This window comes from Carassius auratus, chromosome 28 (genome assembly GCF_003368295.1).
Source record: "Carassius auratus strain Wakin chromosome 28, ASM336829v1, whole genome shotgun sequence".
Lineage (NCBI taxonomy): Eukaryota > Metazoa > Chordata > Actinopteri > Cypriniformes > Cyprinidae > Carassius > Carassius auratus.
Window position 1 is genome coordinate 26728127 of NC_039270.1, and position 11907 is coordinate 26740033.

The 11907-nt window shown below is 38.6% G+C and overlaps 1 protein-coding gene and 1 pseudogene across 1 annotated transcript; one reads left to right on the plus strand and one right to left on the minus strand.

The window, feature by feature from the left end:
* Window positions 1-2782: 2782 nt before the first annotated feature.
* Window positions 2783-4849, minus strand: LOC113047348 (uncharacterized). Its single transcript, XM_026208709.1, has 5 exons — window positions 4766-4849; window positions 4214-4525; window positions 3771-4091; window positions 3499-3624; window positions 2783-3292 (listed from the first exon to the last, which is right to left on the minus strand). The coding sequence occupies exons 1-4, from the start codon at window positions 4818-4820 to the stop codon at window positions 3500-3502; spliced, it is 813 nt and encodes a 270-aa protein (XP_026064494.1). The 5' UTR covers window positions 4821-4849; the 3' UTR covers window positions 2783-3292; window position 3499.
* A 2821-nt stretch (window positions 4850-7670) lies between these two features.
* On the plus strand, window positions 7671-9370 carry LOC113047418 (zona pellucida sperm-binding protein 3-like; annotated as a pseudogene).
* The last annotated feature ends 2537 nt before the right edge of the window (window positions 9371-11907 follow it).

The following is an 11907-nucleotide window of genomic DNA, read 5'->3' on the forward strand; positions in this document are numbered from 1 at the left end:
CCCGCTGGAAGATCCCTCGCCACTGGCGCGGATACTTCATCTTCCTCCGCATCAGCGGCACCTGCACTCTCCCCTGCAGTAGTCTTATCTATCAGTCCAAACTCTGGTACTTTTTCAACGTCTGCTACTGGTTTCTGAGCCATACTTGTTCCAGGCACCTCAGCATCAGTAGTCAATACAGCGGAACCATTCTGCATTTCCTCATCACGCACATCGCTATTTTGCTCAACACTATCGACTGGTGGAGTCTTATTCAATCTGACTGGACACGCACGGATGAGATGATCTGTGCCACCGCAGCCGAAACATTTCATAGTATTTGTTGTGGCGAAAATTACATAGTTAAAATCATCATGACGAAAATTTAGAGACAAATCTAATTCGTCCAAATTGTCTTGGAGGACCATATAGACATAACGCCTAAATGACACAATATGCTTCAAAAGTGGTGACTTGCACCCAATTGGAATCATTTTTATAGGAGAAACCAATTTTCCATAACGAGAAAGCATTCTGGTCAAAATTTCGTTTGAAATAAAAGGCGGCACATTAGAAAGAGTCACTTTTTTTGAAGGAGTAGAAAGAGGGAGCACTTGGGTAAAAATACCATTGAGCTCTACTCCAATTTCTACCAACTGATTCGCTAAATCAATTGTCTTCACAAACACAACAATAGCGCTGTTCATGCGAGAAGCAGACAGAATGTTCTCAGGCCCAATCACTTCTCCAACAGCCAGGCTACAGTCTTCTATACTAACCGCTGAGTCTATTTTTACACCATGACGGCGCGTCAAAAAATCAAACCTTCCGCTACCTGGGCCAGCCATGCTCCCAGTACAAAACCGGGAGCAGACGCCCTAGAGTATTCTTTATACCTCCTTACCCTCCCAAATAAATGATAAATACAAAAACTAAATTTTAATCACCCCGAAAAATGATACAATAACATAAAGAAATAGAAAGATAGAAAAAAGATTACCTGACACACACCAGACACACACCAAACACCCAGCTCACACTCAAAGCTCCGCCCACTCACTCAGTCAGCACATGCGCACAGAGAGAGAGAGAGAGACTCTCTCCCAGGCCTCGCTCTGCACAACTATGAAGTCAAATGCCTGCTGTATGTGGGCGACCTGGTTCTGCTGTCTCCCACAGCCGAGGGTCCCCAGCACAGCCTGGCCCTGCTGGGACAGTATTGTGAGGAATTGGCACAGACGGTCAACCTGGACAAAACCAGAGACATGGTGTTCTAGAAGAAGGCCAGGTCTCAGGGAAGCAGATACCAGTTCACTTACTTTACATAGCAGAAGTCCAAGAGCACAGCACCAGCTACACTTACCTTGGCATCGAGATTTCAGCATCAGGGGGCTTCAGTCCGGTTGTGAAGGCCTTGAATGAGAAGGCATGGAGGGCAATTTATGCCCTTAAATCACGGTTTGTCCAATAAAAAATTAAAACATGGATTAAAATGTATCACTCAATGATTAAACCAAATCTACTCTACGGGAGTGAAATTTGGGCACCAGTAATTCATTTGAAAAATTGTGCTAAAATTTCAGTAGAAAAATTACAACTAGAAATTATCAAAAACATTTTCGGGTCCATAGAGATACGTCCAATGATGCCTGCAGAGCTGAATTAGGATCTACACACTGAAGATTGTGATCCAGAAGAGATGTGTTCAGTTCTGGCATCACCTCCATCAATCTTATCCTGATTCATTCTGATATAAAGCCCTCCTCGCGAATGAAACCTCACCAGAATCTAATGCTCTAAACGTGCTCGCTCTTCAGCTAGTTCAAAAAAATGCAGCTCCTCACTGACTACAGCTTCAACCCCAAGAACCCCAAAGAAAATGACAAAAATCTAAAAGACACATGAATCTCTAAAAATACACTTTGACCTTAAAAATAAACTCCAGTGCTACTCAACCCTAAACAGAACCACTAAATTTGCCAATTATTTTTTGATTAAACCATTTAAAGGAAGATAAATCCTCTCTAAATACAGATTTAGTTATCCACGATTTAGTAACAGAGAGAGGAAGATTTAGACAAACATGGATAAAGTAAGAGCAGAAGATCTGCAGACACTGTGATCTACAGCAAATAGAGAATGAGAAACACCTTCTGCTGATTTGTCCTAAATATCACAATGTGAGGGAAACATTTCTCCCCAGATATGAAGCCTTAGATTTGAACTTAGTGATACTGAGAAAATGCCCTTTTTACTTGGAGAAGATGGCAACACAGCTGCAAACTTTGTATTAAACACAGTCACAATATTAGATGTTAAACATGATTAACTTAATTCTTATTTACTCTATCTTTTCATTTATTTAGATGGATTTTATGTATGTTGTTATATATATGTTAATGCTTTGGCAACATTGTGTTACAGTCATGCTAATAAAGCTTAATTGAATTGAAATAGAGAGGGAGAGAGAGAGAGAGAGAGAGAGAGAGAGAGAGAGAGAGAGAACATGCAACATACAAAGTATTTTCTTAAGTAGCATCAGTGACATGATCTCTAAGCATAATGTATTTTGACAAGATTTTTTATTGTAACAAGATGGTTAATATGGAGCCAAAAGAGTCTCAATAAAGATAAATGCACACACTACATTCACATATGCACACACAGGATTCATACATGCACACACATAATTCATAAATACACACACAGGATACACAAATGTGCACAAAATTTACAAATGCACACACAAAATTTAAAAAGCACAGAAGATTCACAAATGCATACAAAATTCAGAAATGCACACAAAATTCTGAAATACACACACAATTCAGATGTTTATGTGTGTGCATGTATGAATAAACTCCTGGAAGACAGACATATATGCACGATTTGTTAAATCATCAAAAATAATTACATGATACCAAGATAACAATGCCTTCTGGAAACTTGCCTTAGAGATTATGAAGAAAATGCTATTAATCTTTTACTCATAAACACTGCTTTTGGTCTGGCTTTATACATTTTATACATTTAGACATGATAATTGCAGTCCAGTCAACAAGCAAAAAGGCTTTTTGAGAATAAGCTAAACACACATTAGTATACACACATCTTATAATTAAAGAGGGTATAAACAAGATATGTTGAGATAAAACAGAGGCCAAAAATAGGTTACCAAAGTTAGATCAGAAAGTGTTGGATGTTTCAAATAAAATGCAGATTATGATTTTGAGTCATTTTTACTGGGTGCTGATAGACTCCATGTGCTCTGCTGTCTCTGCTGGTGCGTCTGCTGTTTGCATGTAAACTCATTCTAGAAAGAGAGAATAAGAAGTATACATTTCTATGGTATCTAACTTAAATGTTGTACAGAAAGAGCAGTGTCAAATGTCACATCAAGCAAAAATAACGCATTCATAACACATCAGTTTATTCATTTATCCAAGTGTGTTCACTGATTAAATAATTAAGTCAAGATATACTCTTTTAACCAAACATTTTGCATTTCACACTACTTACATTAATGCAGGATTTGTGGCTGTTTTCTTCTTATGCCTCCTGTGTGTTGAGTGGTTGTACTACTTTCTTCTCTGTTTTTTGCAGGTTTATTGGTTGATAAACAGATCGATTGAAAGTAAAGTTCCTCTGTTCAGAGTTAAACAATTATCAGTCACAATTTAACACAATAACACACTGCAATAAAGCTACATGTCATTAAACCTTTTTTTAATTTTTATTTTAAAGCAAACATAAACAGTGATGTTCTAAATAACAAGAGCAGCAAAAATTACCTTGAACACGGAGTCTGATGTTGATGTGCTGTTGAGACGAGACAGAGCAGCGATATTCTCCCTGGTCCTCTTTGGTCAGATTTGATATTTGTAGAGAGAGATTTCCAGGAGAGATTTCATTTAACAGTCTTAATCGACCTGTGACTCTCTCGCTCTGTTCATATGGGTAAATCTCTTCAGAGTTTTTGTTTGGGGCAGTAAATGTCCATGTAAGTTGTTCAGGTTTAGCCTGTAGTTCAGTACAGGAGCAGGGCAGAACCACAGACTCTCCCGAATATCCCTTTACCTTTGCCGTAGGTTTATTCTTATCCAGATCACACCCTGATAACACATTCACAGCAGTTATACTTACATTTACACTGCATTTTACTGAAAGAAAAAATCTTCTGTATTTTGATATGCTGCATGTGTTTCTGTGTTTCTTGCCAAAAGCTTCCATTTACCTTTTATTGTTACCCTAACATATGTGTAAGTTTGTGAAGTATAACAACTATATTCCCCTTCATCCTCCTTTCTGAGGTCAGAAATGAGCAGAGACAGATTCGCTGGAGAATTTTGATTAAACAGCTTCAGTCTGTCCGTGCGGTTGTCATCTTGAAATACTTCATTCCACTGGTCTTCTCTATTGTAGTAGTGCTTCCAGGTGAAAGTCTTGACTGTAGACTGAAGGTCAGCACAGGAGCAGGGAAGCAGGACTGATCCACCTGTGTAACCTGTTACTTTTGTAAGCTCACTATGATCTGAAAGATTACATCCTGCAGACAGAGAGAGCTTCTTTCAGAACGGATCAATGTGAGTTTTATAGATTAACATAAACATCAGGAAGAAGTAACAGCAGAGAATATCTCTTGAGACCTTAAATAACAACTCAGCATGTATACAACTGAAATAAAGTAATTGCCATTCACAAGTCACATGTTAATGTTCAGCACTATCACAGAATCACAACTATTGACTAATTACTAATAAAAAAGTATTGAAAAATCAGGACTTACCATCAGAAAAATGAAGCATAGAGAGGAAAAGACAGAAACAAAAAGGAAACCTCATGACTGATTGTCTGAACTCACTGATACACACTTCACTCGATGAAAGCCTTTATTCTACACTGCTTTGTTTTATTTCAAGTCTTCAGGAACCTCTTGCCATTTCCTTTTAAACTATTTACTTCCTCAAAGTCTGATGCTATTGTTTTATATATATATATATATATATATATATATATATATATATATATATATATATATATATATATATATATATATATATATATACTTTTTTAGTCTAGGGGTAATGGCATAGCAGAAACAAAATTTTGAGAGAGAGCGCAGAGGAACTTCTTGTCTCCAAGCCCGGCAACACTTTATTGAATTAAAAGAAAAAGATGAAGGGGAAAACATAAGCTCCAGGAGAGGGCAAAGGCCAACCCAACAAACAAACGGTTTCTAACTCCATTATAAACCTAACTTAACTATACATAACAAGTAGAAAATAAATAACAGAAGAAGATCTCCCTGACTATATATAACCAGAAGAAAAGCAAATTCAAACAAAAAAGGCATCCACCTCCCTACAGGTTTGCTTTAAAGAAAGTCTTACATTTTTTACAAAATATATGTCTTCAACTACATTCACAATAGCACCAATGGTTAGCGTCTTGTCAATAACAAAAAAACAGTAGTGCTATCTGGAGCAAGCAAAAAGTCATCTATGCAGCAATTTACAACAGACTGCAACTTTCTTCATCTCAGCTTGTTCCTCTTCTTTTGGTTTAATGGCTGGTTGCCAACCAACTTCATAGGTGCAACCGCCAACTACTGTGATGGAGTGTGAAGAGAATGTACCGTTTCTCACCCAAATCTTATGCTCTGTTAATTATTCCACAATTCTTAATAATATTATTATTATTAATAATAATATTAATAATAATAAGTTTGTTTCCCTCCATTTGGACCATCATTCAGAATACTACTTAATGAATATTCTTTAACTCCTAAGGATTGTAATTCTTATTTAAGTCGACCATTTTCTCTTTTGCATGCTGTAAATCCACTGATTCCTCTGTTAAACAAACATTACTGTACATAAACTAGTATTATATTTCCCTATTATGTATAGTGTTTGGTTATTATTTGAATGTCCTGTTCATATACGTGTTAAAATTACTTGTTCCCTTTTACTTATGTTATGAAGGATTTTTCTTCTCTTTATACTCCTTTGTACTTTTTGATAATGTTTGACATGAGTCCCAGTATATCTTTCATACAATATTGCATGCATTTAATATTAACTGTTTCCCTTCTGTTCTGCCGAGTACAATATTTATACTCGGATCATCCATGTTTAAGATTTCTTTAGACATTTTATCTACCTGTTCACTACCTTGAATTCCCACATGTGCAGGTACCCATATAAACCGAGTAATGATCCCTATCTGTTTAAAGTGTAATCATGATTTCTGATAAAATGTATTTTCTGTTTAATTGCCATGATTGTAAACTCATTAGCACTGCCATTGAGTAAGAGCATATTATTACTTTATCTGGACTTACTTCGTGTGGCCACTCTAATGCCATAAGGATAGCTGCCATCTCTGCTGTACAGCATCATCTGTAATTCTTCCAGCCTTCCTAATCTGAAATTCTGGAATGAAAAATGCAGCACATGTCCAGTTTCTAAGTTCTTTGATCCATAGGTGTAAATTTGGAGAAATAAATAATGCATACTTTTTACATATTCGGTTATTTAAGGGGTGACAACTGTATTCTATAAGCAATCTCACACTGTCTGTTTTCAGGACTAAAAACCGCTTTCTCAGAAAACGTGCATGTGGTTTCACTTTGGGTAAATTAAGGCGATGGAGAAATAAGTTGTGCGTCATCAGACCGTTTTAGATCCACTGTTCTCCACACCACAGCAGTTTCCGTCGGTTTTGTGTTCTGTGCATGACTATAATTCATATGCACAAGATACAGAAAAAGACTTGACCCTCATTGCATGGTCACAGAGACAGTGTTCAAGACGCTACTGTAGCCTACAGTAAGCTTGCTGTTTGAATGGGACATTTCTAGTCTGCAAGGAAATCTGGTTGTCAATCCCTAAAATTGACAGTGTGAACGTTGTCGTAGTTTATATAGTGATTACTTTCATTTCTGTCGCTATGGCATTTTTAAACTAAGTTTAAAGACTTTTCCAGGCATTTTCCAGTGTGTTTTAATATGTGCTGTTCTACACGTCCATTAATGTGTTTTTTTTTTACTCATACTTGTTAATATTTGGAATTCAAATGCTTTATAGTCATCGGTTCAGGTTATATTTCTGTGTTGCCCAGCATGCAGTAGTTCAAGCTGAAGGAAGGAAGCCTACCGTAAATCCACACACACTGATCAAACTAGTCATAAAACAATGGGAAGGAGGAGAAAACATATTAGTGAATCTACAATCAAATCTATGTACTATTTTATGATCTTCCATTCCCTCGCTCCATTTCCATCTCTGGTGAAGATTGATGCGCTGATGTGAGGCAATTGTGTCACAATCTAAACCTGACTGTGTAGAAAAACGATGCTCTTTATTATTTTGAATACTCTAGTGTACAATTCTGTCTGTGATCATGTTTCTGAATGAATAAAAAGAGTACACGAAAAGGCTTCAAGTTTGGTTGTGTTTCAGAGAATGTCATTTTTATATTTAAAATAAACAATTATTTGGTATAGCTTCTAATGACAACATGTCCTTAAATGGGGCATAGTTTATTTTGAGTAAAGAGAAATTAATGGTTTTCACCTGTGACAAATTGATTGAGTAAATTAGCTGTTATAGAGCAAAATGGTGCTTGTCACGAGAGAGGTGGAGCCATCCTGATTTTCAGCTGTATAAATTTGGATGGTGGAGCACTAATGTATTATTGAACTGCAAGCTTAACAACAATGGGGTCTGGGCAAGCTGGATTTGGATTGGTGTTCCTTTTTGTGCTGGGATTCTCTGAAGCACAATGGAGTCCCAGCGAAAGAAATGATTGGACCTCAGGTGTCTTTATGCCTAGGGCAAAAGTTCAGAAGACCGACTCTAGGATGCCTCCAATTCCCAAGAAATACGGCCCAAGTAAACCTGCATCTGCCCCACAAAGAATTCCTGTCCAAACACCAGCCAAGAGTGACTTTAGGAGGCCTTCTCAAGATGTTTTTGGTGTTCAGTCAAAAGAACAGATGCTAGGTCCAGTGGCAAAACTGACATGGCAGTTTCCAAGCCTGCCAGAAGAACCACAGCAGCCAGTCATCCCTTTTGATCCGCGTCACTTTGTCCCTCCCAACAGCGTAGCGGCTCAGTGTAGAGAGGGTTCCATATATGTGGAAGTCAAGAAAGACTTCTTTGGGATTGGGAAGCTAGTGAGCTCCTCTGCTCTTACACTGGGAAGCTGTACTGCAACTGGAGAAGACCCTTCTGCTCAAGTGCTTGTGTTTGAGTCTGGATTGCATGGATGTGGCAGTGTAGTGATGGTGAGGATTCAATGTTCCGTTTCAGTGGCTTGGAGTGTTTTGTGACTAACAGGACTCCTCTATCTTCAGGTGACTAACGATGAGCTTGTCTACACCTTCAAACTTCTCCACACCCCACAAGAGGCTTCATCTGGTGTTCCTATTGTTCGGAGCATTAGTGCAGTGGTTGGAATCGAGTGTCACTATTCAAGGTGAGGTCGGGGTTCAAGGTAACTGATGTACTGAAGGCAGGGTAAGGTGATGGTTTGACTCCCTTGCAGACTGCATAATGTGAGCAGCGATTCCTTAGTGCCCAGTTGGGTCCCATATACCTCTACTGAAACTGCAGAGGAGGTCTTCGTCTTCTCCCTCAAGCTCATGACCGGTTGGTGTGCCAAATGCTCTTGTAACTATCCAGTGCTTGTGAACCTGTTTTAAAAGTTGTCTCTGTAGATGACTGGAGATTCGAGAGGCCTTCCAACCAATACTTTCTGGGTGATATCATAAATCTTGAAGCATCTGTGCTTTCATACAGCCATGTTCCCATCCGTGTGTTTGTGGACAGCTGTGTGGCTACAATAGTCCCTGATGTCACATCTGTCCCCAGATACTCCTTTATTGAGAACAACGGGTAAGTGGTGCACCTCATGTGTCCCACACAAGGTGTATAGATATTTAACTTGGTTCCTTTCCCAGGTGCCTGGTTGATTCAAAGCTCACAGGCTCCAGGTCTCACTTTATGCCCCGAAACTCAAGGTGACAAGTTGCAGCTTCAGCTAGAGGCTTTCAGGTTCCAGCAACCAGACAGTGGACTGGTATGTGACTTTGGTAACCCTTTATGATTTGCTATCATGATCTACAGACCATGGTCTCTGCAGGTTTACATCACCTGCATGGTGAAGGTGGCTGTAGCAACAACGACTCCAAATCCTGAACGGAAAGCTTGTTCCTTCTCTTCTAATGGGTATGATCCCTACCTCCTAAAGTGTACAGGTGACCTAGGAATTGCTTTTAACTCAAGGGTGTCTTGTCAGTTGGGTGTCTACAGATGGTTCTGACCAGGTGTGTGGCTGCTGTGACTCCACATGTAGTACCCAGAAGAGAAGTGACCCAGCCCCATAAAGGTCTGCGTAGTTTAGGGTTGACGTTATTTTTATGCACCGCTTTTTCTAATTCCCTGGTTGTTCCTCAGATCTGTGGTGGGATAAAACCCTCTGTTGGGCCCATCCGTGTTAAGCAATCTGGCTATGGCCAAAAATAACTGGAAGTGCTTGTAACTTCATTAAAAAGAAAAACCTTAATGACTTGTGAGTTGTCTTTTAGCCCTAACTGTATTTGCTGAATTGAGTGTTAGTAATTTTTTTTTTTTTAGTTGGTTTAAATTTGGTTAAGATATCAAGTAAACTCGTGCAATTGAAGAGCTTTTCTGTGAGGCAATCTTTACTGGTGGTCATTCAAAAAAGTTGACTCTCGCAGTTTAAGTACGCACTATGGTTAAGGTTGAGAGCATCTCCACCAGTGTCACTTAACTTGACCAAACACAAAAGAAACCAAGGCTTTCAGAATTCATCACAGCCAGTGTAGATTTGAATGTGTAAGGCTGGGACTGAGTGATGACTTCTCGAGAAAACAAAGGACTTTCCTGATAATTAACATTTGAATACCCTCCATCAGTAACACGTGCCATTGAAGACCCATCACTTAGTTTCACTCAATTACAAAAGTGTATATTCTGCATTAATCCAATGATACTTACAATCATGTTTGGTGTCATTTGAATTGACTCAGGGTGACTGGTGCAATGGTCTTTGTGGCAAAATTTAAATCAAACCCTCATCAGCATAAAAGACTGACTCATTCTCAGGTATAATTAAATTTTATTCCTTGCAAAAGAATGTCATACAGCAACACTGAGTTCATGCAGAGCGAAACCGACCCAGGAAGAGGGCAGTCATCCACCTTATATCCCTTTGCTGCATCAAGGTTATAAAGCAGCTGTAAATGTCCACACAATAACAAGGAACACTCTCTATGGTCTGTTTCTCACACATTTAGGACTTTGGTGTCATCCTCAGGCATTACCCCCCCCCCCCCCCCACTATATGGCCCAATGACCCTCTCAGGTCATTCTCAGCATGACATCTCCCCCCACACACAGGTGTAGCCCTTCTGAACCCACACAGCAATTCTAAGAAAACACAAGCGTGTGTGTGTATATAGGTATACAGAAGCAATGTTAAAGTAATTTTTCCACCACTATTTCCCCCTTTTTATCATTCATTGATCACTAAAACATAAAAATTCATTACTACTGGTTATATTTTCACTACACACAACATTATATTTGCTCGGGGGGCCGGCTAAACGAGTAAAACACTGTTACTGCATTCCTGACATAAGTCAGACCCTCAGTCACCTTACAGATACAAACACAATTCAAAATCTAAAATTCACACTCAGGAATACAAACATAATTCAAAATCAAGCAAACTTAAGGCATATCATCACATAAATGATCACACTCTTAAATTTGTGAAAAAAGCTAGAAAATATGCTAAGGCTTTTTATATGGGGATAGACCCTATTTTAAGCAAGCAAACAGTATAGATTCAGATAGGCCCGAACATTACTTATTTCAAAGAAAAAATATTATAATCTCATACGTTTAACACATTTCACTGTAGCTTCCGCTACTGTTTTCCCTTCATCAATAGTTTTCTCCCTACTCAAATCCATGATAACGTCTTCATTGTACACAGTCATTTGAACCATTTGATGTGAAATTCTAGACTTCACCAGTCTCTGTACTGAGCTGGATGTGAAATAAAAAATACATGGTAGACATAATGGCGGCAAAAATCATTTGGCAGCATTGTGTATGCTCAGGCTCTTTTACGGCCATTCTCATGTGAGTGATATAGGTAGCATTGTCACTGTAGTTTGGAATATGAAAACAACATTGTACCCAACTATGATGCTCATATTTATCTTTTCACTTGTGCACAGACTACTTCGATGCTGTTTTTCAGTCTTAACCTTGCTCTTCCCGCTGATAAGGACGCTTGATGTTTAGGCTGGATTCTGGCCTTGTTGACATGCCTTTATTAATTTGAATACTCTAATGTACAATTCTGTCTGTGATCATGTTTCTGAATGAATAAAAAGAGTACACAAAAAGGCTTAAAGTTTGGTTTTGTTTCAGAGAATTTGTCATTTTTATATTTAAAATAAACAATTATTTGGTATAGCTTCTAATATGTACTTAAATGGGGCATAGTTTATTTTGAGTCAAGAGAAATTAATGGTTTTCACCTGTGACAAATTGATTGAGTAAATTAGCTGATCTAGAGGAAAATGGTGCTTGTCACGAGAGAGGTGGAGCCATCCTGATTTTCAGCTGTATAAATTTGGATGGTGGAGCACTAATGTATTATTGAACTGCAAGCTTAACAACAATGGGGTCTGGGCAAGCTGGATTTGGATTGGTGTTCCTTTTTGTGCTGGGATTCTCTGAAGCACAATGGAGTCCCAGTGAAAGAAATGATTGGACCTCAGGTGTCTTTACGCCTAGGGCAAAAGTTCAGAAGACCGACTCTAGGATGCCTCCAATTCCCAAGAAATACGGCCCAAGTAAACCTGCATCTGCCCCACAAAGAATT

Excerpts from the sequence above, each read along its gene's own strand:
- LOC113047348 (XM_026208709.1), bottom strand. The coding sequence starts at position 4,820 with ATGAGGTTTCCTTTTTGTTTCTGTCTTTTCCTCTCTATGCTTCATTTT. Across the intron at positions 4,526-4,765 it reads TATGCTTCATTTTTCTGATG|GATGTAATCTTTCAGATCAT; the intron begins GTAAGTCCTGAT and ends CTCTGTCTGCAG. Across the intron at positions 3,625-3,770 it reads CATCAGACTCCGTGTTCAAG|AGGAACTTTACTTTCAATCG; the intron begins GTAATTTTTGCT and ends AACTCTGAACAG.